Below are 27160 nucleotides of genomic sequence, written 5' to 3' on the forward strand. Positions count from 1 at the left end.
CTTCAGGCCGCCATGCAGGCGTAGACGGGAATTTCGCCCCTCTTCAGGATCAAAGATTTTCTGGCGCCATCACGATACCCGATCTGCCGATGTCTGCGACTGTGGCTCACGCGGTGTCCTACGGGCAGCGGCCCAATCACAACCGGGTTGGGAATCTCTCTCAGTCTGTGACTTTGTGGCGCTCTGCGGTGCTTTGGAGAGGTCGCCCAATGGGTAATCTCCCAGCACAGCAGAGGGTGACAGTGAGAGTGGTTACACGTGTTGCCGCAGGTGACCTGTTTAGACAGGTTGCAGTAGGCTGCAGGAAGACGATGCAGATCCCTGTTCGCCGCCGTGGTTTACTCTGTGTTGAGGTATTTGAGAAAAGGTAGGAAAACCCAAGCTGGGTGGATCAGACCACGAGAATCAGAGAAGCCATTGGTGAGTCAATGGGGAATCAAGAGATGAAGCGTATCGCATCTTTGTGCGACGGCTTCGACACGTCTTGTCGATAAGAAAAAGAAAGGCTCATGGAAGAGGCGGTAAGGATGTGTTGGCGAGGGAGCGCTGGAGCGGGGAGGCCAGCCAGGCTGATCTCCACATGGGACGTTGCGGATGGTGGGATTGGGCGCATTCGCTGACCTCAAGACTCAAGGCTCCAGACTCAAAAGTGACTTGCAGAAGCGAGAAAAGAGCTGAACCATGGCCGAGAAAATGCATGGCACAAGGTAGGTAGTATGGATACCGACTATGTAGTATGTGCTATGTAAGAGTGGATGATGGATGAGAAGAAAGTGCAGTACTACGTATGCGATGTGAGTGTGAAATATTAGGTAAGCATATAATGAGGCATTCGCACATAGATAGGTAACTCAAGGTAAGCGCGGGCAATTTCGACAGGGTGCCGCGGTGGCCGGTCGGACACTTGGACCATGGGAGCTGAGGTGGAAACAACGGACCAGGGAAGCTACAGGGATGGCCGTAGCTGCTGCCCGTCGAGTTCCTTTTCGTCCCAATTGCAGCAATTGCCAATTTCACAGGCAGCTCGCCTCACCCTGTTCACCTCGTCTTAGTGGACCGCGACCGCTGGGCGACCCCGCCGCCATCTGAGGTGAGCCCAGCTTCCCCCATGTACCTATTCGTTCAAATCGTTCCTCCTTACCTTACCTTACACCTTGGGTACGGTCCGTACGGAGTATGCTGCGCTGCCAGCTGCCTCTCTGAACCAGGAAGAGCCTAGCTCCCAGTCCCCTTTCCCAGCGCCCATCGTCCCAGATTGTGTGTGCAGTCCCCAGCCACCCTTTCCCTCCTTGCCTCCCGTGGAAGGAAGTCTCCCCCTTCCACACTTTGAAGGCTTCCCACCACCCCCTGCTCAGTCAGTTTTTTTGGGGAACACCCCGGGATATAGCTTCACGGCCTGTCCCGCTTCGTCCAGTCGCTTACCTATTCCTCAAAAAACAAAACAATAACATCGCCAGATTATTGTCTGCGCACTCCAAAGCACAGAGCCTCATCTTTAATTCACCACCACCACCACCACCACCACCACACAATTCGACACCCCACGCCGTCGAACATTCCGTCATTCAATCGCGCCCAAACCACGAAAGAGCGACAGATGCGCACGACAGATTCCGATACGCCTTCGCGACCATGATGCGAGATCCGCGTCGCCGGAGCCCAGAGAGCTCTCGGCGGCGAAGAAGAGACCGCCGTGATTCTCGCGAGCAACTCGCCAGCGCTGCCGACGAGAGCGTCGTATCGAGCATTCCTGGTCCATCATCTCGGGCCCCAACACAGCAGCAGCCCCTGCCGTCCGTGTATTCGCCGTCGCAATCGCAATACCCCCAATCCTATACCGAATCTCAGAGATACCCCGAAACCGAGAGATATGCTGCACCTTCTGAGAGATATCACGATCCTCAGAGATATGGCGAGCCCCAACGATACCCCCAACCCGACCAGTACCAACATCACCAACACCACCAGTCGCAACACCAGTATCCCCCTTCCGAGGCCTTCGTTCAGCCTCTAGGCTATGGCGAACCCGAACGACATGCCCAACCCCAGACGTACCAAGGGAACCACCAGCCCGAGAGGATGCGCCCGCGAGGTGGCTCAAGCTCTTCCTCGTCATCGTCCACCTCCTCTTCTATGCTCAACATTTCAGCAAAGAGCCCCAAGTTTGGCGGCATCTTTAATACTTTCTTCAGAGCCCCCTCGGAGCAGCGCAAACGTCGCAGGAGGAAGAAGCAGAAAGCCCGCATTCTCTCATTTGGCAATTCTTCCTCCTCATCCGTCAACTCTGATATGGCTTACGGTCGCGGCTACATTGACCGCGACAAGAGTCAGCTTACGAGCCCCAGGCCACAGGGATACGCGAGTCCTTCGTTGTACCGCGCCGAACCGACTGACGCCCACCAACAACAACCGCGGCCCCCCATGCCTCGTGATAAGACCGACGAGGAAATTCTAGAGATTGGACGCCAACTGCAAGACATTGCGCGCAGGCAGAATGAGCATGATCTCAAGTCTGCTTCCAAGTCACGGGCGTCCCAGCTAGCCGGTACCGCGGCTGGTGCCGCAGCCGCAGCCGCCGCCTTCAGCCATTTTCATAGTAAGAGTAAGAGCGACACCAAGACCAGAGGATCTGGCACTTCTAAACCTAATGAAAACGCTTCCTCCTCGGACGATGACTGGGAATCGGCGTCCGAAGATGAGGCTACTACTACGGATGATTCCGACAACGGCCTAGCGTATGGCTCCTCCATCAAGCCGTCCAAGTCGGCGAGAATCTCGACCGAGCCTCCGGAGCAGATTAAGCCACCCTCACGGAGGAGTACCATTGTGGACCCACGCCTCTTCGGCCCTGTAAACTCTCTTCGCGGCGCCGTAAAAAGTCCATGCGGCTTCGGTGAGGAAGATCCCCGGTCCGCTGGCTCTTCCCGCCGCCACCACGAAGAGACGGTAGCGCAAGTCGAATCGCCAAAGACTGGAAAACAGCCGATGCAGCGTATATACCCGGTGCCGACCTCAGATCCGGACAAGTTCGACTACGACCGTAGCTCTGTAACCTCATCCCGCCAGGATGTCCCTCAGCGTGCCCGGCCTGACCCGGTCCCTATCCAGCAGCCTATCCCCATTGTCCCTCTCCCGCCCAAGGTTTATGATGCAGAGAGATTCGAGGAGGAGGAGGAGCGCCGGAACTCTAAACAACCCCGCCAGCCGCCCAAGGGAAGAAGTGCTGCTGAGAATGCCATCGCCGGCGTAGGCATTGCTGCCGCGGCTATTGGTGCGACCATGGCTGCTAAGCGTAGGGACTCGGGCGAGTACATCGAACGTCGAGATGATCGTCGAAGTGAAGTACGGGACTATCATCGGGACGACTTCCGCGATTCCTGGCAAAGCCGCCGCATAGAGGAAGAACCCGAACGCCTAGTAAGAATTGAGCTGGAAGACCGCGACCCTCGTGATCAGAACGACCCGCGCCGGCCCCATCAACGCAACAACGTTGAGATCGTCGACGACCGAGACAAGCGCCGCTCTGGCCGTTCTGATCCCGCCTATGAGGCCTTGAAGAAGCCCGACGTTGAGACTGACCCTCGCCCGGAGGTGTATAAGCTGCCCCAGGGTGACGAGATTCGAGTTGAGTACGACCCAAAAGATGACCGCCGGCCACGTGAGGAACCAAAGGAACCTCGTAGGGATGACCGTAAGCCGGTGGTGGTCGTGGATGAACGCCGGGATGCGAAGCGGGTAGAGAAGCCGACTGAGGCACCCCGAGAGAAACATGGGGTGGAGCATCCCGAGGCCCCCAATGCACAAGCCCCTATTGACCCTTTCCAGTTCCAGGTCGCTGATGATGCGTTTCAAACACCAAAATACGCCACCCCGAAGAGGCCACTGACTCCCCAGGTCGTGACCGTCGACCGCGAACCCAACTTTGACGATTCCCCGCCGAGGAAGCCCGACTACTCCGAATCCCGAATGAGCCGCAAAGACTCCTTTGAACTCGAGAAGCGTCTGGAGCAGTATCAGCAAGGTGCACGAGACCGTTCCCGGACCCCTGAGCCGCGCCGCCGGAGGGACTCCCTTCAGGAGGAACAGCATGCTGCAAAGTCCATCTACGATGAGGCCAAGCATGCTACCGTGCCTATAGCCGCGGCCGCCATTGCTTCTGCCATCGCTGTCGAAGAGGAGAGATCGCGCAAGCACCGCAACGATCATGTGACCGAGGATGGCTCCCGCGACAGATCCCGAGCTACCAAGGACGCCGTACAGGAAGAGGCCGACCGGTACTACCGTGAGACTGTCATCGCCCGCAAGATTGCCAAGGACGAGATCCGCTCGCGCAGTGCGTCTCCCCATGATGAGTCTGTCGTTGGCAAGTGGCAGGACCACGATGAGGGCCCTGATATCGTCACCATCGTAACGCCGCCCGAGATGGATCATCCTCACGACAAGAGCCCGTATGACGCGCCCAACGCTGATGTTCGCATCGATCATGTCATCATTCCCGACGAGCTTTCTCGCTTCCGTTTGCCTCACCGTCAACTCGATCCTGGCGCACAGCCAATCTTCCAGTCTCGCGATCCTTCTGCTGAGCGTGAACGACCTCTGCTGAACCTCGTCTTACCCACACCCGTTGTCACCCCACGCCACACGCCCGCCCCTGAGAAGCAAGCGGAAGAACAACCCTCTAGCAGAAGTCAAGAGCCTGTTCAAACACGATCGGTTACTTCAGCTGAGCCACCTTCTTCTGCGACCACGCCCGCCACAGAAATCGTTTTTGGACCCAGAGGCGAGGTTGTGGAAAGGCCGACAACGCCCACAGCCAAGTCAGTCACTTGGGGCGAGAATGAGACCAAGAGCTTCCAGATCGAGAGCCCAGAACCTCCGATCAAGGAGCCGTCCGCCACCTCTAGTAAGTCGAAGAAAAAGAAGAAGAAATTGGGCAAGAGTTCACCGTGGGGCATCATTGCGGCGGGCGTTGCCGGTGGAGCTGCAGCGGCTGCCGTCTCCGAAGCCCCCAAGATGCGCGATCCTTTCGAGAGCAAGCCTGAAGAGGACAGAGAGAGACACAGTCCCCCAGAGTCACCAAAGTCTCGTAGCGTCGAGCCCATATCGCCGATTATCGAAGCTGCCCCGTCTAAGCTCACCACGTCGTTCGAAGATGACGCAGACTTGCCTCCCGGCCCCGGTCCCAAGCCGTCTAGCCCTCAGACATCTAGAATGCCCGGCGCCTTTGCAGATGATCTGGAATTTGCCTCTGTGCTGGCGGCTGGTCTTCAAGACACTGGGTTTGACCCCAACATTGTGATCGATAACCCTACCTACATGCGTCGCGACAGCCCACCAGGACAGAGTGAGCCGGCTGTCTACCAGCGGCCTTTTGCAGAAACTGTCACCGACCTGGGAATTTATGGTTCTGATCATGTCCACGATGGGCCCACTGCAGGCGACCGCGGCTTTGTCATCGGCGAGGTGCCAGAAACGCCAGTAGCAGAGAAGGAAATGCACAACGGCCACGCGACTGACTCCCCTCGTGCAGAGGCACGTCGTGACAAGGGCAAGGCTAAAGAGATGCCGTTCAACGAGCAGGAGCCGCTAGTTGAAGAGGCTGAGCCGCCAAGGAAGCTGAGCAAGAAGGAGAAGCGCAAGCAAAAGGCATCAAAAAGGCAAAGTCTCGACAACGCGTTACCTGAAGAGACGTACGATGCCCCCGAGTCAAGATCACAGCCTGGATCTGCTCCTTCGTCTGTGCCGGCCCCTATCTACGAAAGGCCACGCGGCTATTATGACGTCCCCGAAGCCACATCACGGCCTGAGCCTAATCCATTTGCACCAATGGATCATGCATACGCCCGGCCTCACAGTTACCACGATGTCGCCGAGCCTGCACCTCAACCTGCGCCAGCTTCATACTCGCAAGCAATGCCCGCCTATGACAGACCTCACAGCTACTATGGCGAGCCTACAGTGGCTTACCGAGACCACCCTGCTCCCTACGCAGAGACGGGCCCTTCTTATGAGAGGCCAAGTAGCTATTACGACACCCCTCAAAGCCCGGAAACCGTCGTGGCGCTTGGCCCGAAGACTCGTGGATTCCAAGACGCACCCACCTGGGATTTGCCCACCTCTTCTGCGACAACACACCCTCGTGACGAGACTCCCGTCTCAAGAGCGGTGGAACCCGAAGCTGCCCCAACAGACCCTGAAGCCTCCACATCGACGAAAACAAGCAAGAAGGACAAGAAGAAGAAGAGTCGTAGCTCAAGATCTGACATTATTGTCACATATGACGATGATGAGCCAGAGACCCAAGAGCCATCTTCTTACAACGAGCCGAGCACTTCCCGCGAGAAACTGCCTGAGAGGGATTCATACCGCTCTGACGAGCCCCGAGAGGCCGGCGACGATGCATGGGATGAGCCTGCGAAGAAGAAGAAGTCCAAGAAATCCAAGCAGAGCTCAGATGAATGGACAGACGTCGAGAAGCAAAGCGACTACACCGCGACCCCAACCGTCGAACGAAGCAGCACTCGCGACGATCTTGAAGAATGGGACGATCTCCCGCCCAAGTCTCAGCGGGACCGTTCCAAGTTCGAAGAACGAGATGTGAGCTCTGTCGTATCTGATCCATCGAGCAGGCGAGACAAGTCCGAGCCCCGTTCCAAGAGTAGCCGGATTGACGACCGCGACGTGAGCTCAGTTGTCTCTGATCCTGCGAGCCGGCGTGACAAGTCGGATCGTCGATCCCGGAGCAGCCGATACGAGGACGCAGACACTAGTTCGGTGGTCTCTGACCCCTCAAGCCGGCGTGAGAAATCCGATCGCCGGTCCCGCAGCAGTCGCTTCGATGATAGGGATGCTAGTTCAGTTGTGTCCGATCCCGCCACACGGAGCGAGAAGTCAGAACGCCGTTCCAAGAGTCGCCGTGAGGACGACCGAGACGCCGCTTCCGTAGTTTCTGATCGTTCGTCTCGTCGTGAGAAGTCTGACCGACACTCGAACGGAACTCGTTACGACGACGATGCCAAGTCGGTGGTGTCGGAAAGCTCCGAACGTAAGAGACGCAGCCGAGACGACAAGAAGAGTCCCAAGGAAGACGAGAAACGCAGTAGCGGCTTCTTCAACAACCTGTTTGGAAACAGAAGCAGCAAGGATGTTTCTAGCAAGGACGAGAAGTCGTCTTTTTTAGATAATGCCGGCACCCTTGGCGCGGGTGCCGGCTTGGCGAGCGCCGTGGCAGCTTTGGGCTCCATGATGTCCCGCTCCAACGCCACCGAACCGCAGTTGGAAGAGTCGTCAGATGCTCCTCGAGATCGCGAGAGATCCGCCAGTCCCCCGCGAGACCTTGAAATCGTCGACCCTGAGATCGTGCCGCGGACTATTAGACCTGCCATCGACCCTCAGTACGGAGATTTCCTCCCCCTGCCACCCAGCCCAATGCCGCCTAGCACCCCTGGCTCTCCCACCCAAGCAGACTTGGATGAGCTACCTGCCTTGCCCGACAGCCGGCCGGAGACGCCACCGGAGGAGCGGAGGCGTCAGCACGAGACTAAGACGCCAAAGACACACGCGCGCAAGCGTAGCAACATGGAGACACCGACCAGAAGCCCAAGTCAGACAGCCGTACCCTTCAAGCTACGACTGGGGCAGAGGTCGGCACCTTCGTCTCCCGGTACCTTTGGAGTTTCGCCAGTCACCTCTCCAGCAGTGCCCACGTTTCCCGAGACCACACACATCACCCCTCCTCACCCCGCTTCCCTGTCTCGGCGCCCTTCGAGGCCCATCTCTTGGGAGAACAGTCGCGAGATCAAGCCCCTATACCTGCTTGAACAGGCTCGTCAGGAATCCGCAGCTCAGTCGATGGAGCCACCCATTGATTTCCCGGAGCTGCCTCCGAGCGAACCGTCATCGCGGGAGTCTCCTGCACCAGAATTCACCCTGCGTGATGAGGATGTGAATTACTTCCATCAGCTTCAGGCATCGCCCTTTGAGCCTGACCTTCGTCTTGACACGGATTTGTCACGCTATCCTGAACACACAACGCGCCGCTTCAGCTCGCAGGAAACCACCCCGAAGGCAGAGTACGCAATCCAGCATGCTGGTGCCATGTTTGATGCGGCATCGCCTCGTCTTCCCGCGTCTGCAGATACCGCCAGGGGGCTGGACTTGTCAGAGCATGAGCTAGAGAAGCTGCCCGCACTTCCTGCTAGCCCTATGACATCCCCGGCAACGGCCATTGCCAGTCCTACTCACCGTTCGAATATCCCGGAGTCTAAGCTAGAGCAGCTACCTGCTCTACCCGACAGCCCCGTGACGCACGCAACTGAGATGCCCGAACCGGAACAAGTAGAGACCACGTCCAAAGAAAGAAGTTCGTATCTCCTACACATGACGCCCCCATCAATCATCAAAAATCTAATGGATCGTGACACATCAGACACACCATCAAGCCCTACACTCAACCGATCGCGCGACATTGCCGCCAATTTGGCCGAGGTTGACCACGACGGCCACTCCCGCGATGATGCTATTGGCGCTCTACTGGGAGGTGCCGCGGCTGGTCTGGGGGCTGCCTATCTCGCAGACCGTCTCAAGTCTCACGACAAGTCGGCAGAGATTGGCCGAGACGTAAAGACCTTGGGTGCTCCCGAGCCAGCGGAACCACCCATGGTTGAAGGCAAGAAGTCCAAGAAAGACAAGAAAAAGAAGAAGAAGGGCAAGAGTGCGTCAGTCGATGGCTTTACCCTCCCTCCAGATGAGCCTACTTCTTCTGCTCTTACGCCAGATGCCGACGAGGCGTTGGTGTCAGCGGAGCCCCTTGCAATTGACTCTATCGACAAGGACTTCTTGCCATCAATCGACCAGGCTCGCACCATGCCAATCGAGGAGCCAGCCCACGCCTCAACTAGCGACACTGTTGACGCTGCGCCAGTCGACAGATCTGTGGAGCCCTCCGCCGCGATTCCCTCAGTCACTGTCTCCTCGAACGATGAGACTAGTTTGAATCTCTTGCCACCGCTTCCCGCTGCGTCTGCCGATGAGCATACGCTTCTCTCACCCGATTTTGATCCCTCAATCCATCGCGCCGGTGATGCACTGCTTTCAACCCAAGATACTCGGTCTGTTGAGCCTATTGTTCAGGCACCCCACGCAGTCGAGGACCTTCCAGCTGTGCTTGATAGCAGTGATCACGCTGGCAAATCTGTCGCGGAGGAGGACGTTCCTGTGGATCGCAGTGCTCTGGTCGAAGATATCGCTCCCGAAACCCTTACATTCGAGCCTCTGCTCGAGGACGACGTATCTGAGAAGAAGCTCTCCAAGAAGGAGAGAAAAAAGCAACTCAAGATTAAGAAGGCTTGGGAGCAGGCTCAGGCCGAGATGCAGGAGCTCGAACGACCCGCCGAGTCGACTGAGCAGAACAGCAAGGCTGCTTCCGAAGCAGACACAACGCCGCTCCCCGCCCTCGCGCCTGTATTTGAGCAGACTGCGGAGACGACCGAAGCCGAGCGAGCTGCGGGTATTCCGCTACCTGAAGTCTTGGATAAGGTGTTCGAAGCTCCTCTGGAGTCACTAGCTGACGTTGAGCCCACGCCTAAGCTCGAGGTTGCTATTGAAACAGAGGCACCGTCAACTTTCCTACCCGCTGTTGAACAAGCGGCGGCGATCCCTTTACCTGATGCTTCAGACGAATCTTTTGATTCTCCTCTTGACTCCTTGGCCTCAATCGAGCACAAGCCTGACACCGTTCTCGATGTAGCGGCACTGCCGACTTCCCTGCCAATCCTTGAACAAGTTGCGGAGACCCGCGAGATCGAGCAAACTACAGCCAAACCGCTCTCTGAGAAGGTTGAGGACATGTCTCAGTCGAATACCAAGGAGGTGTCTGAAGAGCCGGTCAAGGTCGAAGAGCAAGCAAAGGCCGAGGAGGTGCCCAAAAGTGAAGAGGATCCTTTTGCTGGCTTGAGTAAGAAGCAGAAGAAAAAGAAGACGGCAGCGATGGCAGCTGCTACTGCCGCGGCCGCGGCCGCCGCTAGCGCCGCTGCCATCGTCACCAACGAAACTGACTCTTTTGAAGCCAAGGAGCCTCCCGTCTCTTCAGGCCCCCTTCCCGAAGCCGTCTCGGAGCCGCCAATTGATGCCGAGAAGGCAACGGAGACCACCACGGAATCCGAAACAGCTGCAGGTGTTCCTCTTCCTGAGATCTCGGGACCTGTCTCGGAGACCTCTCGAGAGACCAGAGAAGCCCTCGAACCAGTCAATGCTCCCAAGGAGCAGGAGTCTTCCGATGTCGAGCTTGCTACTGCTGTTCCCCTACCTGAGCATATCGATGAGTCGCTCGAACCGGAGGTTGAACAGGCTCAACCCGAACAGCAGACTGTGGTTGAGGTGGACCCGTTTGCTGGTCTGAGCAACAAGCAGAAGAAGAAAAAGAAGGCCGAGATGAAGGCAGCTGCTGAGGCAGCTGCTGTCGCCGCCGCCACTGTTTCACCTCCTGAGCATGTCAACGAGTCGCTTGACCCGGAGGCTTCTGTCGAGCCAGTCGATGCCCCCAAGGAGAAGGAGTCTTCTAATGCTGAGCTTGCTGCTGCCATTCCACTACCTGAGCAAGTCGACGAGCTGCTCGAACTAGAGGTTAAAGAGGTCAAGCCTGAAGAACAGCAAGAACATGTCAATGAGTTGCTTAACCCCGAATTCAAACAGGCCGATCCTGAAGAGCAGCCTGAGGTTGAGGTTGATCCCTTTGCTGGCTTGAGCAACAAGCAGAAGAAGAAAAAGAAAGCCGAGATGAAGGCGGCCGCCGAGGCTGCTGAGGCTGCGGCCGCAACTGCTGCTACCGATGTTGCCGAGGCTACTGCTATTGACGCCGCCGCTGTTCCACTTCCCGAACATGTCAATGAGTCTCTAGAGTTGGAGGCTGAACATCCTAAGCCTGAAGAGCTGCCCGAGGTCGAGGACAAACCAGTGGCTGAGGACAAACCAGTGGTCGAGAAGAAGCCAGTGGCCGAGGAGAACTCAGCGATCGAGGAGATGCCAATGGATGAGGTGGATCCCTTTGCTGGCTTGAGCAACAAACAGAAGAAAAAGAAGAAGGCTGAGATGAAGGCGGCCGCCGAAGCTGCTGAGGCTGCTGCCACTATTGCAGCCTCCGAAGTTGCCGCCGCTGTCGTTCCACTTCCTGATGAGCATGTCAACGAATCACTCGAATTGGAGGCTGAACGACCCAAGCCTGAAGAGCAGCCCGAAATCGAGGAAAAACCCGTGGTCGAAGAGATGCGAATGGTTGACTTGGACCCCTTCGCTGGCCTCAGCAACAAACAGAAGAAAATGAAGAAGGCCGAGATGAAGGCGGCCGCCGATGCTGCTGAGGCCGCTGGTATCGCTGCCTCTGCTGCTGCCGAGCCCGCTAAGGTCAGCAGAGAGGTGGAAGTCGAACAGCCTGCCGCCGCGTCACCCGCACAGCCCATCGAAGAGAGTGATCCAGTCACCGAAGCAACTGCTACTCCTGAAACCAACATCTCTCAAACTAAGGAACCCATCGAGCTTGAGGAGCCTGCAACCACTTCTCTCGCAGACACTGAGGAGGAGAAGCCTGAAACAGAGCCAGAGCAACTCAAGGTGGAGGAAGATCCGCTTGCAGGTTTGAGCAAGAAGCAGAGGAAGAAGAAACTGGTTGAGATGGCCGCTGCCGCCGAGGCTGCCGCTCAAGCTACTGCGGCTGAAGCCATTGAGATTCCCGAGGCGTCAGAAGTCCCTCCCGAGCCTTCTCTGGCACCCTCTGCTGATGTTCATGAGGCCAAGGATATGGATGAAGGTGAAAAGCAGCCGGCAACCCCCGTCACGGAGGAACCGGTTCCTGTCCCCGTCCTAGATCCGGCACAAGAGCCATTGCCTGAGGTCAATAATTCCAAGGAGGAAGTCGAGGCTGACCTGCCTGCTTCACCTGCATTTCCTGAGGCTTCAACCTCCGACACTAAGAAGGGGAAAAAGAAGAAGAAGAAGAAGGGCAAGGAATCTCTGGATGCGACAAACGAACCTCTTCTATCTACTTCAGCCCCCGAGCCCTCAGCTATTTCTTCCCAACAAGACGCTCCTAAACTGGACATCGGAGCAATGCCGCTCGGCACCGCTGATGACGCTGCACCCGTGCAACAAGAGTCCGTTTCCGAAGCGCCAGAAACCAAGTCCGGTCAGATCCAGCAGAGTCTCCATGACCAACAACTCGATATCGGTGACCCCCAGGGAAAGCTCGACACACCATCGGAATCACTGCCGTACCTCTCCGAGTCTAAGGACAAGTCACTCAGCCCAGCTGACAGCTTGGCTGAGCAGCAGATTGCAACTGTTGACCAAGACAAGAAGCCCGCCGACACCAACGTAGCGGTCATTGACGAAACCCAGCCTGTACTTCTAGCACAAGAGGAAAGCCCAGCCACGCTTGAAGACGATCCCTGGCAGCTAGACGAGGACCCGTGGCAACAGCAACCTTCTGCCTCTGGCCAAGATGACATCCTTGCTTCAACGAGCACCGAGGTTTCACTGCCACCAGCCGCCGATCAAATCATCGATGACACCTCGGTTGAATCGCGTGAGGCAGAAGACCTAGCTAGGGCCGAGTCTGCTCCCTTGTCCAAGAAGCAGAAGAAGAAGCAGAAGAAGTCCAAGAAGGACCAGACCACTGAAGCTTTGGTTGAATCTGAAGCAAAGCCTTCTTCCCTCGAAATGGCTGCAAGCACACAGCCTTCTGTTGCGGAAGTGGACTTGGTACCGACCGATAACGACACTTCTCAAGCTGTCCCCGCAGAACCTGCTGCCGATAATGCAACAATTGAAACACCTATCGCAAAAGCATCGGAGGAGAGGTCCGTCTTACCCGATACTGAACCAGATGCTACCACCATTCCTCTTCCAGGGGATGATGCCGACTTCGTTGAGCAGACCCCCCAGCAATTGATTGCCGAGGCGGATGCTGCAGGAGTGCCTCTTCCGGAAGACACTGCTGAAAAGACCGAGGTGTCTGACCCAGCTCCGGCTGAGAAGGATACAGCTGCGATTCCTCTTCCGGAGGATGTTTCCGAAAGAGCCTCCATTCTCGCGCCTGAAACTTCTGACAACGTGCCTGCTGTTGTTGACAACACAATGGCAACTTCTGAGCCTAGTCTTATGGAGCCGCCACCGGCTGAGCCCATTCAGGCTGAGTCATCCGGCAAGAAGAAGAAAAAGAAGAAGAAGGGCAAGGGTGCCTCGCTGTCACAGCTGGATGACGTGATGTCGTCTGAGTCGACACCTCTCCAGTCCCCCGGCGTTCAGACTCCTACCACTGAAGCTCCCATCAACAGGGCCCCTGTCAACGAGACTGCCGCTACCGATGTCCTTGTTGGCGAAGGTCCCGTCATCGATACACCGGCGTTCGATGCTTGGGGTATCGAGAGCCCCGCTCCCGAGTACTTTGTCAACGCTCCTACCACTGAAGCCCCCTCTGTTGAGGCTCCTTCTGTTGAGACTCCTTCCGTTGAGATTCCTGCCGTTGAGACTTCTATCAAGACTCCGGCTGCTGAGACTCCGGTCGCTGAGACTCCGGAGGTTGAGACTTCGACAGCGGCGGCAGAAGTGCCCGTCTCGAAGGTTTCAACTACGGACGCACTCGCTGGAGACCCGTCCAGTGAGAAAACTGTTACCGATACCGACGCTTCTGAGCCCATTCCTGCGAACGCACAGCATCCAGAAGATGCCGACCTTCAGACGGCCAAGCCGGACGTACTAGCGGAGACGGCCCCAACCATGGCGGATATTCTTGAGACTTCCACGTCTTCTTTGCCTTCTTCTGAGCAACAGCAAGATTCAGCTCCGGCCGAGGAGACTTCCAAGTCCTCTAAAAAGTCAAAGAAGCAGAAGAAAAAGGACAAGAAAGCAGCCGAAGAGAATGACCATGTGCCCGCAGTCATCAACGAAGAGCTCCCTGCCGAACTCGCAGATATTAGTTCATCCAACCCGCCAATTGATGAGAAGTCCTCTGCGACCGACGTGCAGAAAGCCGGTCAATCGCAGGAAATCGATGCCAAGTCGACAGATTTCGCTGTAGAGGAGACAACTCAAGTGGAACCTCAGACGCCAACAATGAGTGAAAGCCAGGATGAGGCCTTCCTCACACCTCTGCAAGGGCCTGCGACTCCTATCAGCCCAGACGAGGTTTTCGAGAATGCTTCTCAGGAGCCGACACTTGTTGACAGCCAACGTGACTCGCTTGAGTCCAAACCGCAAGAACTCATCGTCGAGGACCAGCAGGACCGTGGTCTGGAGTCTCCAGTTGAACCCGAAGCACCATCATCCAAGAAGAGCAAGAAAAAGGCCAAGAAGGCTGCTGCAGCCGCCGCAGCAGCTGTCGCTGCCGCCACCACATTGGAGCCAGCTGTTGAGGACGCTACCAAGGATTCGGACAAGATGGATACTAAGGACGAGACGGTTACGGACGAGTCGATCACAGACAAGACAGTCACAGACATTGGAAACTCGAACACGACTATTTCAGACAAGATTGGGGAGATGGAGCAATCATCGCAAGAACCCACCGCGAGCGGAGAGTTCGCTACGGACAGCAAGGTTTCAGAGGAGGCAGACCCAGGACCAACTGTTACCAAAAAGGGAAAGAAGAAGAAGAAGGGCAAGAAGTCTTCCACCCTGGACCCGGAGAGTACCCTCGAAAACCCGGCAGATGTAGCGAATACAAGAGAACAGTCCGCTTATTTGACCTCTCCATCGGGAGAGCCTAGCAGTGACGAAATCCCCTTCCCGCAAGCAGACACGTCAACAGAGGCTGAGTGGCCGACTGCTACAACTGCGGGCAAGAAGAAGAGGAAATCCGTGACCTGGGCACCTGAACTGGAGTCTTTCTCGACCATTGTTGAGCCTGAGCCTGAGCCTGAAATGCCTCATGAAGACGACAATGGCTTGGTGACGGCCAGCAACACCGAAAGCGACTCCATATCTGAGGCATCTTCCGCAGTCGAGCCAAGCCCGGTTCAGGATGCGTCGAGGGCAGGGGAGTTGCCCGAAGCAGGCAGTCCAGGCGATGTCCCGACCTCGCAAGGTTTAGACGAGGATCTCGACCAACAAACAGCCACAGTTGTGGCGGAGAAGGATCTCGACTCTGATGGCCAAGCTCAGATGCACCCTGCAGGCGAGCCCAGTGAGGAGGCCCTGCCCACACTGCAAGACACAACCGCGACCCCCAGCGATGATGTTCCGTCATCTCCTGGGCTGAACAGAACCACGCGGGGAGTTGCAGGCGAACCAATGGATATTCTAGCCCGGGAGCCTTCAACGCCTGCCTTTTCCAGTGAAGGCGGCGCTGAAGTGGCCAACGAGAAGGGCGGTGAGACATTAGAACGGGAGCACGAGGTAGACGCGGAGCAGGTGGCTAGTACCCAGGCTGGTGCAACATCGGACCCCGAAGCTGCGGGCCGCCCTGACACCATTGACGAACCATCAGCGGGATCCAACGCTCAAACGGGAGAGGTCGGCAGCCAGGACCCCGGCCTGCATGCGGGTGTGGAGCCGATTGACGACAAATCACTGGAGAACACGCAAAACAGGCGGATAGCGGATGCCCATGCCGTGGGACCGGCCCTCACCGACTCGGCCCTGGAGCTTCTGGAGGCTGGAGACCCACTTCAACCCCCGGTCACAGCCTTGGCGAACCAAGACACAAACACGGCGATCCCCCAACCTCTAGGACGGGGCACACAGGACCGACAGGTACCCAGTCAGACATCATTGGAGGTTGGCAAAAAATCTGACGCGGGGATTACTGACTTTACTGCCGAGACCGAGACCCTTCCGGAAGACGTTCAACAACTAGACAAAATTTCAGACGTCGAAAAGAAGGAAGAAGAAAAAAAGGACCAGAGAGAGGAATTTGATTCTCTCGCCGCCAATGTTGGATTCCCGGGTCAATCAGATCTCTCGGAATCTTTGGGTCAACCGATCTTGCCGGAGCCGCAACTAGAGCCGCTTTCGGAGACTCTTCCCGGCCTTGAACCAACAGGGGACCCGAATACCACTCACGACCCTGAACAGACCGAGACACAAGTCGGTCAGGGAGACGACGTTGGTTCTGAGCCCTCAAGCTCGAGCAAGATGTCCAAGAAGGAAAAGAAAAGCAGCAAGAAGAAGACCAAGGCTGCAACGTCCGAACCAATTCCTCAGGATGATGTCCAAACTCTCAAGTCACAGATCGTGGACGATGGAGCCCCGGCTGTCAAGGCCGTTGACGAACCAGTCCAAGCACCGGAGCAGGCGGGTCCGGATCCCTCGCCCGATGTCACGGACGCCCCGGAGGCGGCCACCGTAAGAGAAGCAATCGAGGCTGGCGAGGATGAATGGGCAATTCAACCAGCTGGCAAGAAGAGTAAAAAAGACAAGAAGAAGAAGGCTGCAGCTCAGGCATCTGCTGCAGTGGAAGAGCTGAGCACCGAGCCTACGCCTGCGTCTGAAAAGTGCGAGGTTCCCGCTGAGCCAGAAGTGCCTTTACAAGCTTCAGCAGACGAAACCTATAAGGGCGTTGATGCTGGCCACCACAAGTCAACAGAGGAGTCTGCGGACACCCCGGAGAATGCAGAGCCCAAGCAAAGTGAAGAGGCTCAAGCCCCAGCGGAAAGCATATCAGATGAAGTTCAAAGTTCCCTACAGCCAACGACAAAGGATGAGCTGCCAGCTGAATTAGCAGAGGCTGACATCAATGACTTTGAGCCAGTGAACAAGAGCAAAAAGGACAAGAAAAAGAAGAAGAAGAAGCAGCAAAGCCTTTCATTAGACGACAGCCAGGAACTTGCTCAGCCGGAGACTCCGTTGGAGGAATCTTCCTCTGCTTCACCTGGTGACGCCCTCTCGCTTGGCGACGCAACACAAATGCCATCTGAAGATGTGCATGCTTCATCTGAGCCAGCACCCGACAGCCCCTCACAGGCCGATGCTCAGGATGACCTTACCTTGAAGTCTGAGAAAGCACCACCGGCTCAGGACTCACCAGCCACTTCGCGGCCCACTGACCTGGAGGCAGGAGCCTCCTCTGCTCCTACGACTGAAGAATCAGAAGTCAAGCAGGAACTGCCATCGGAGCCTTCCAGCCAAACCGATCCTTCTCCGGCAACACTCGAGACACCTGCAGATAACACTATTCCACTTGCAGAGGAAGAATTCCCGGCTGTCACCAAGAAGTCCAAGAAGGACAAGAAGAAGAAAAAGGGTCTCGCTTCAGACATCCCTGATGAGCCGCCAGCCACACCAGAATCGCAGCTTGTGGCGAAGGAGATTGACCTGTCAGATGCACCGCAGTCTTCCGAGATGTCAACAGCATCTGCTATGACACCAGCCACAGAGCAGCCAAGTTCTCAAGCCGTGGATGAGGAGGCCATTCCACCAGAGACAGCGGTAAACACCGAGTCATCAGCTATCGTATCCGAGGATCCCATTTCTGAGAACCAAACGCCGACTACTGTGGAGGAAGAGCTTACCACCTCGAAGAAATCGAAGAAGGACAAGAAGAAGAGCAAGAAGGACATCGCGCAAGATATTCTGGAGGACTCTCCTGCTCCAGAGGCAGAAACCACGCCTGAATCGATACCCACATCGCAGGTAGAGGAAGCTCGCGAAGAAGCCGTCGTTCCTGGTGACGAGGTTTTCGCCCAGCTGAGGGACACCGCGGAAGAGCCCATAACTGAGCTTCCCGAGCAGCAGACGGAGGTCTCTGCCAAAGCGGAGCCTGAGCAAGAAAAGGGTATTGAAGAGACGGCGTCCCTAGAATCGGAGCAGCCCAAGGTCGAGGATGATCCCTTCAAAGGCATGAGTAACAAACAGAAGAAAAAGAAGAAGGCAGAGATGGCCGCTGCCGCTACCGCACTGGCCGTTGCTACTGAAGCCGCTGCTCAGGAACCCACGCCTGCCGCCGAGGACCAAACCGTCGACTCCACGCCTGCTACTCTTGAGACCTCGCCAGAGGCGCAGCCTACTGAGGAAACCGCTACCGAGGAACCTTCTGCGCCAGAGCCGCAAACCGCAGATGAAGTCAAGAGTGCGCCACAGGTTACACCGGAGTCGACGAAGTCTGGAGAGGATCCATTCAAGGGTATGGATAAGAAGCAAAAGAAGAAGAAGATGGCCGAGATGAAGGCGGCCGCTGAAGCTGCTGAGGCCGTCGAGGTCGAGAAACCCACGGAAGACGACGCTGCCGTTGAGAAGCCTGTCGAGGCGCACCCCACAGAGGACTTGGTCGCTGAGAAAACCTCCATCGAGGAGGAGCTCACTGGGAAGCAACCTGCCGATGAGAAGTCTGCCCATGAAATCCCCATCGAGACACATTCCACAGACGACATGTCTAAGCCGGAAACTACCACCGAAGACAAGACGCCTGTCGAAGAGATGACTTCTGACAAGACTACGATCGATCCACCGGTCGAGGAGCAGTCCGCCGTCGAACCGGAACGCGCGGCGGAACCAGAAGTGTCAGAGGCAGTATCAGAGCCAGTTAAAGAAGAGGAAGACCCTTTCAAGGGCATGAACAAAAAGCAAAAGAAGAAGAAGATGGCTGAGATGGCTGCCGCCACCAAGGCTGCCGAGGCTGCTGCCGCTAGTGAGGCTGTCTCGGAGGCCCAGAAAGTATCTTCTGAGCCTGCTACGACCGAGGAGGAGACCCCTGCTCCAGCCAAGCTCGTCGACGAAGAGCCTGTTATTGAGGAGTCTGCTGCCAAGGAGACTGCAGCTGAGTCGAAGTCCGTGCCTGAACCGGAGCTCGAGCAGCCTCAAGTCGAAGAGGATCCTTTCGCTGGCCTGAGCAAAAAGGAAAAGAAGAAGAAACTGGCTGCAATGGCCGCTGCTGAGGCCGAAGACAAGGCGATTGAGCAGACAGTTGGTGAGGACAAGGTTGCCGATGAGATGCCTGCGGATGTAGCTGTTGAAGAGACGCCTGCTGCAGCCCTACCTGCCGAGGAGTCGACTCTTGCCGACAGACCCACCGATGAGAAGGCTGTCGAAGATGCGCCTGTTCAAGAGCCGCCCCGGGACGACGTTCAGGACAAGGAGGACCCCTTCAAGGGCATGAACAAGAAGCAGAAAAAGAAAAAGATGGCCGAAATGGCCGCTGCAGCAGAGTTGGCTGGAGCCACTACGGTTTCCGAGCCTGCCACTACTGAAACTTCACAAGTCCCTGAAGAAAAGCCCGAGGAGGTGGCGGTTGAGCACAAAATCATTGAGGAGACTCCTGCCGGAGAAAGGCCCATCGACAAATCTGAGCCGGAACCAGCCGTCGTCGAGGAGGACCCTTTTAAGGGCATGAACAAGAAACAGAAGAAGAAGAAGATGGCCGAAATGGCAGCAGCTGCTACAGCTGCAGCCGCCACCGCCGGATTCATCGCATCTGAAGTTAAGGATGTCCACCACGACAAGGCTACAGAGGACAAGACAGACATCTCACCCGAGCAGCCACCCGCATCAGAAGTAGAGACTGCCGCGACACCCGAGGAAGCTCCCAGGGATGTTAGCCCTGAGCTTCTTGAGGTGAAGGAGGCGTCAGAAAACGCCGAGAGCCAGTTCGATGCTCCCGCTATTCCGGAGACCAATGCCAATGACGAGTTCCCGATGGTCGAGAAGAAGGCGAAGAAAGACAAGAAGAAGAAGGGCAAAGCCTTGGAAATCCTCGAGTCCGGTCCTTCGACTGAGGTTACCGCCCAAGCAAGCGAACCTGCCGCAGAGCCTTCTATCGAGACTTTTGCCGAGACCGTGCCAGAGCTTCCGCTGGGCGATCCTACTCCAGCCGCCGAGGGCACAGTTGCCGCAGTAGAGGAGCCTTCTTCATCAATGCCAAGTATCACAATCGACCAGTCTGCCGACCAGTCGATGCATCTCGAGAGCCCTAAAGCACCTATGGAGGAGCCTGACAAAGAGGTCATCGAAGCGGTGGCAACAGGCGAGCCTCACCTAGATGCCGATGTTGCTGCGGCCGCCCAGGAGTCTTCTAAATCCATGGAGGAGGACTTCTCTCCGAAGCTGTCTAAGAAGGATAAGAAGAAGAAGAAGAAGGGCAAGCTTCAGGACGACTCGAGTCCTCCCTCTGGAACGACAACACCCACCGTCTTTGAGCCTTCAGACCCCCTTGATGTATCTGCTCCCGATGTTCGAGAAGAAGCACCGGCCGCCGCTACCACCGATGTTCCTGCACCTGACTCAACCGAATCGACCAGAGAAACTTCGGTAGACATCTCGGAACCACAAGCAGAGGCCGTCACTGCAGATGTCAGAGAGACGGCAAAGGTGGAGAGCGAGCTCCCTTCTGTTGCCAGTGAGGCTGAGGAGGTGCACTTAGCCAACGCAGAGTTGCCGACCAATGATACAGATGCTACTCCGGCTCCAGTTGGAGACTCTTCCGCTGAGGTTTCCGCTGTAGCCCCCGTCGAGACCCCTGTTGAGGCTTCCGCCGAGATTCCAAACATCGATGACGAATTCCCAGCCTCCCAGAAGAAGTCAAAGAAGGACAAGAAGAAGAGGAAAGGCAAGATTCAGGACGACATGGAGATCACATCGGGAGCTGCCACTCCAGCTGAGGCACTTGAAGCTGAGAATCAGCAAATGCAGCTGCCCGATGTCTCTGTCGAGTCAGTCAAGACTCCTACGCATGCCAACTTCCCCAAGGCTGAGCCAATCTCCACCCCAATTCAAGAGGTGGAGGACCATTCCGTAGCGGAAACCCTCGCGTCAGCGCCTTCGGCTGAACCGGAGACCGCCGTCGATCAAGATTCCATAGCTAAGGAATCCCAGCTTCCAATCGACGCACCACTTGAGGAAGAATGGCCCGAGAACGCGCCCGTCAAGAAATCTAAGAAGGACAAGAAGAAAAAGAAGTCCATGGCTGAGGAAGATTTTGTTCTTGCATATGGAAACGAGACACCAATGGAGACAACCGTCGAAGACAATAAAGAGGAAGTAGCACATATTGACGATGCTACAACTACCGATAGGTTCCTGGCCTCTGATAACAAGACGGCTTCGGAGATCCCACTTGCTGATGCCCTAGTGGAAGCGCCACTCGAGGTTGACTCTGCACAAGCATCAGCTCAAGAGGTAGCACAGCTTTCTTCATCGCAGGATGTTTCACAAGAACAGCTGGTGTCAGACCTACAACAACCTTCTCCTGCACTCTTAGCCGAGAACCAGCCTAAGCCATCAGCTTCTTCAAGAAATATCGAGCTTGAGCCCGAGAAGACTGCCGAAGAGACAGCGGCTGCCGAAGAGCCGTCAGAGTTCACAGTCAAGAAGTCTAAGAAAGACAAGAAGAAGAGGAAGTCTATCTTGACCGAGCCTGAAACTCCCGCTCCAAGTGCTGAGGAGCAAGCGGTTACCTTGGAAACCATTGCCACCGATTCCGTCGAAGATCCAAGCACTGCAGAGCCCATCTTAGAGAGCTCGGCCGTCGAGCCTATGGAGGAAACGGCCCTATCTACTGAGGAATCGGCTTCGGTGATTCCGGAGACTGAGCCCGCAGGTGTTCACTCCCAAGATGCCCAGCCAAGACAAGTTGCAGAGTCAGATGTGCCAACGACCACTCCGGACCTTGAGCCCAAGCCAAAAGGACTGGACAGCCAGTCTGATGCTGCCCCTTCGACTGAGCAAGAATCCATCGCTCCCATCGCAGCCGAGAGTCTCCTCGAGAGTGCTTCTGATCAAGCCCGTTCGGTCGAAAGTTCCAACGTTGTGGCTGAGCCAGAGGCCGCAGCCCCTGCTGATCTTGACGATCTCATGCCTGCGAAGAAGAGCAAGAAGGACAAGAAAAAGAAGAAGCGACAGAGCCTGGCATTCGACGATGTCGAACCCGAGTCGCCCCTGGCTTCTGGCACGGCAACACCCAAGCTTGAGTCGACGGAGCAGCAAGAAACCGAGCGAGCTTTAAATCAACAGCCTCTTCTAGTGGAAGATATCTCGAGACATGAGGACCATACTTCGAGCAACGAGCCATCCTTCACAAGGGATATCCTCGCAACAGACAAATCCCTAGATTCCACTTCAGTGCCTCAATCTCTCCCTAATCTCGACGCCTCAGCTGGCCCCCAAATGGTGGACGTCATGGTACCTGAACGCCACGAAGATTTCACTCAAGCCCAAGCAATCCCCGACGGCGCGCTGGCTGCTGAACCTACGACGCAACAGGTTGTCGGTGACGAGACGGTCTCTGCTGACCGGGTGGATGGAGTCTTGCCTGGCGCTTCAATGGACGTGACTGAACAGGACGACACGCGCCCTGTGGAGGCAACGAGCGCACCGGATGTCCGTGAAAGTGCGCTCACTGAGGAAGCTGAAGAGACCTTCGTCGTCAAGAAGTCTAAGAAAGACAAGAAAAAGCGCACCAGCCAGGTGCAGTTCGAGGAGCCGGCCACTCCCATCCTCGAGACCACCAAAGCTTCTGAGCAAGCTGCCTTCGCCGAGCCAGGGCCTGAGGTTGTCCCTCGGGAGATCGTGCAGGAACCCGTAGTCTTTGACGATGTGCCGCAAGAACCCATTGCGGAAGAGTTCGACTCCAAAAAGTCTAAGAAGGACAAGAAGAAGGCCAAGAGACTTTCCTTCGCGGATGAGCCAGAAACAATCGTGGAGGAGCAGACTAGCGCGCCAGTCTTACCTGAAGGCGACTTCACCGCACCGGAGATGTCAAAGAGCCTCCCGGACACCGCTACTGGGACTGATGTTGCAAAGAGCTCTATTTCCTTAACAGACCCAGGTCATCAGACAGCGGCGATGCTCGAACCGGAATCAACAACTCAACCTGTCTTTGCTGACGACGATGAATGGGACATCCCCATCACTAAAAGGTCGAAGAAGAATAAGAAGGGCAAGAAACAGTCAATTTCACTGGACCGCTCTCCCATCAGCGCCAACTTACTGCCGGAACAAGAAATGATTGTGCCTGGACCGAGCCGAACTGAAGATACGAAAGACACGGTTGAGTATTTCGACAGTGCACCTCGCGAAATCACTCGAAGCCCTTCAGCGCCACCGCCTCCAGAAACTGCATCAGCCCTCGAATCACCTGCAGGCGTAGTCCCAGAGCCTACTGGTGTCAATGCCTCGTCTCCTACGTCGAACAAGTCAGTAGACATCGATCTTACTCCTGCACAGGAGACGAGCAACGTCGTTCATGAACTGCCTTTCGATCAGCCAAACAAGCGCAAGAAGATGAAGACGAGAGAGTTGTCCGACACTCTCCTCCCCGAGCCGATTGTCAGCTCTAGAGATGTTGCTGCTGCGTACTTTGATGATCGCGAGACACCAGCTGCGGAGATCAGCAAAATTGGGGATGAACTCCCTACCCCGGAAGCTGATCTACCTCGTGAAAAAGAGATTCCTGGGCCAAGCGCGGGCAAAGACGAGCCTCTTCGGGAACCAGAGCCAGCTGCATCCCTCGACATCGCTGCTTCGTACATGGAGCACAAGTATGACCATAAGCCGGAAGAATCTATTCAGCCAATCACTCCAGAGAAGAAGGCACCCGAGTCATCAGGCATTGGCGCCGCAGTCGGGGCAGCAGCACTGGCCGCCGGTGCAGCAGCCCTCGCTAGCAAATCGAGCAGCGGTAAGAAGAAGAAGGGAAAGAAGTCCAAGTACGAGGACAAGCGCGCAGCACAAGAGGAAGACATGTTTGATGATCCTTCTCTCTGGGAAGGTGCCGATAGGAAACATGTCAGCGAGATCGCAAGCAAAGAGGTGGAAGACTTTTGGGGCGGCGGTGAGGAAACGACCGATAACCAGCTGCCTGAGCAATCAACCAGAACGAGCATGATGGTGGACGACGTCTTTGGTCCCTCGCTACAGCAACAGGAGGGCGTCCCCATTCAAGCACAGGATACTATTGTTCACGGACAAGAGCCCAGCGCGTCTCCAGTAGCTCGAGGATTGGTAGAGGATGTATCAAAAGGAGGGTCACAGGAGGAGGAAAAGGCTAAGGATGTTCTGAGTCTCACAGCACCGCTCAAGGAAAAGGCTCAAGACGACAACATTGAGAGCCCGATTCTTGGCAGAGAAATTGGAACGGACCAACCGAGCGAGCCTGCCAACATCACGACTCAACAACGCTCAGTAAGCCGGGGGACTAGGTCACCCATGACAAACACTATGGTTAGCGATATGGATGAAGCAGTCGATCGTGGATTCGAGGCTGAGGCCCGTCGCGATCTATTTGTTAGACGTTCACCAAACAGCCCTGAGCGGACCTTTGAGATGAGTGGTTTCCGGAGTCCGGTGCCGAGCATCTTGCCGCCTGTTCAGGAGGAGGGTCACGATGGAAGCGATATCGAACCTCGATTGTTGTACAGACCTGCTTCTCGCACAACCACGGGCTCACCTGACCCAACCCGAGACAGCGGGTTTGTACCCAGCTCACCTCATCCTCTCAGAAGGGGAGGTTTCGACAATGAGGAGCAACGAGACAGCGGAGTTCATCTTCGCGATTGGCAGGAGCAAAGATCACCAGGCCGCGATGGACAACGAACTCCCGAATTGAGAGTTCACAGAAGTGAAAGACGACGATCCAGAGAGCTGGAGAGAGCAAAGTCGCCGGAGAAGACATCACTGATCGAAGGAGAGGCTCGCGATCACCCACTTTCCAGAACACCCGTACTGCGAGAACCTGCAGGAAGGGAGTTGACTCCAGAGCCGCAGAAGCACAAACGGGGCATCAGCCCAGAGCTTGAAAGACGAAGAAACAAGTATCAGGACCTAGCGTCGGCTGCCTTGGCTGGTGCAGCAATCAGCAGCACAGTCTCGTCACCACGCAGCACTCCGCCACCAGGCAACCGCAGCGTCTCTGATAGGGTCGCACGGCTGCAGTCTCCAGCACCTACAGAGCCTATAGCGCGCAGATCCATGTCCAACAGTAGCCTGTCACGGCACCGGCGGGCCACTGGGGCGCTAACGCCAGAACCACTCAAGTTCCGGCCTGAGAGCCCAGGCATCCAACGGTCAGGCACCGCCACCCCGCCTCTTCGCCGGGTCGACAGGCGTGTAAGCGGAGACTTGCGATCCATCAGCCAACGAAGTCAGCTTGACCTCAACAAGGACCCCAAGGACCCGACCAGCTCCTCCAACACCCCCGTCGCCAACGAAGGTCGTGTCCGTACCAAGGACATGGCCGACGTCTTTGTAAGTAACGCACATTTTTTATTCAATATTTCTCTCTATCTGCTTTATTGCCTCACCGCCTGCGATTCCCAGGCGGTGTTTGTTTTTGCTGCAAGCGCTTGTGATAGCATCGCTAGCCACCGACACAACGAACTTTGACTGACCTTCAATCGTAGGATGGATTCGGTGAAGGCCGCATCGGCTCTCCCCGATCGCCTACCCGTCCACACAGCATGCGGCGTCGCCAGAGCATGCAAGTCCTCGAGCTCGAGTCTCGCGTCGAACAATTGATGGCGGAGAACCGCATGCTCACAGACGCCCGATCCCAAACCGATACCCACAACAGCAACAGAGCCTCTGGCATTCTTGCAGAGCGCGACGCCGAAATCGACGTTCTCAAGCAGTCACTAGAATTTCTACAAAAGGAGGTTGCCCGATTGACAGAGGTCAACGAGGGCTTGAACAGCGCCAATACCCAACTTGCTGCCCAACACAATGAGCGTTACCGATCATTGGAGACCCAGCACTCTGACGCCTCCCGGCAATTGGAGCAAGCGCGCACCGAGCATAACCACTTCCAGGAGTCACTTCTTCAAAAGGATGCCGAGATTGGCCGCCTTCGCTCTGAGCTCGATGCGGCCAAGGACAAGATCCGGCAGATGCAGCGCCAGATCCTGGCATCAAAGGGCGCTGACAGCGACTTCCTCAATGTCAAGGACGTCGACCACTTTGACCACAGATGTCAGCAGCTCTGCTCTCACGTACAGCAGTGGGTTCTGCGCTTCTCCAAGTTCTCTGACATGCGCGCCTGCCGCAAGACAAACGAGATCAATGACGAAAAGGTCATTGACCGTCTCGACAACGCCATCCTCGATGGTACCGACGTGGACACTTATCTCGGCGACCGTGTCAGGCGCCGAGATGTGTTCATGTCCATGACGATGAACATGATTTGGGAGTTTGTGTTCACTCGCTACCTCTTTGGCATGGATCGCGAGCAGCGACAAAAGCTCAAATCGCTGGAAAAGCTGCTTACAGAGGTCGGCCCTCCCCCGGCCGTCCGACAATGGCGCGCCGTCACCCTAACGCTGCTCTCCAAGCGCCCCAGCTTCAAGCACCAGCGCGACCTCGACACTGAGGCCGTGGTCCAAGCCATCTTTCAAACGCTGTCCAGGGTCCTCCCTCCCCCTTCCAACCTGGAGGACCAGATCCAATCACAGCTGCGCCGCGTGATGCGGGAGGCCGTCGACCTCTCCATCGAGATGCGCACTCAGCGCGCCGAGTACATGATGCTCCCGCCGCTGCAACCAGAGTACGATGCCGACGGCGAGCTCGCCGAGACTGTCACGTTCAACGCAGCGCTTATGAATGAGCGCAGCGCCGACAAGTCCGCTTCCAACGAGGCCCTCGAGGCCCAGAGCGCCGTTGTGCGTATCGTCTTGTTCCCGCTCGTCGTCAAGAAGGGCGACGACGGCGGCAACAATGACGACGAGATTGTTGTGTGTCCTGCCCAGGTGCTGGTGGCTCGGCCCAAGGGCAAGTCCGTTAGGCTGTTTACGCCCGGCAGCGACGCTGGCGGTGCGTCGCTCGGCGGGCAGACGGCGGCCACGCGCAGCGATCTCAGCATGGGTACATTCTTACCCGAGCAAGCCTCCAACTTGCGGTAAAGGAGCTTGTCTTGATCAGAGGCGATGAGTGCCATGTGTGTGTGTGAGAGAGAGAGAGAAAGAGAGAGAAAGTAATATACGAAGGGAAAAGATGGGTGTGATATAGATGTAATGGAACGGATGGAGGTCCTGGAGAAACAGGTTGTGGGACAGTACATTATATGGGACGATTAAGTACATTGACTTAAGGGAAACGGGGATACCAAACAAACAAGAACAAACCCAAGATTACGAAGTTTACGAAATATTCCCACTGTTCTGGCACATCGGGAGAGGGGACAGAATTGGACGGACGGACGGACGGGTAGGGAAGGGAAGGCAAGGCTAAAAAGAATGGCTTGTGTTGATTT

At 56.3% G+C, this 27160-nt stretch overlaps 1 protein-coding gene across 1 annotated transcript; it reads left to right on the forward strand.

The window, feature by feature from the left end:
- Positions 1-1632: 1632 nt before the first annotated feature.
- On the forward strand, positions 1633-26810 carry N0V96_001964 (uncharacterized protein; the record flags this gene model as incomplete). The annotated part of the gene is made up of 2 exons (XM_053195128.2): positions 1633-25164; positions 25320-26810. 2 exons carry the CDS (start codon positions 1633-1635, stop codon positions 26808-26810), a joined length of 25023 nt encoding a protein of 8340 aa, XP_053047399.2.
- Between the last annotated feature and the right edge of the window lie 350 nt (positions 26811-27160).

This window comes from Colletotrichum fioriniae (genome assembly GCF_027942845.1).
Source record: "Colletotrichum fioriniae strain IMI 355084 chromosome Unknown scaffold_2, whole genome shotgun sequence".
In the NCBI taxonomy this organism is placed as follows: domain Eukaryota; kingdom Fungi; phylum Ascomycota; class Sordariomycetes; order Glomerellales; family Glomerellaceae; genus Colletotrichum; species Colletotrichum fioriniae.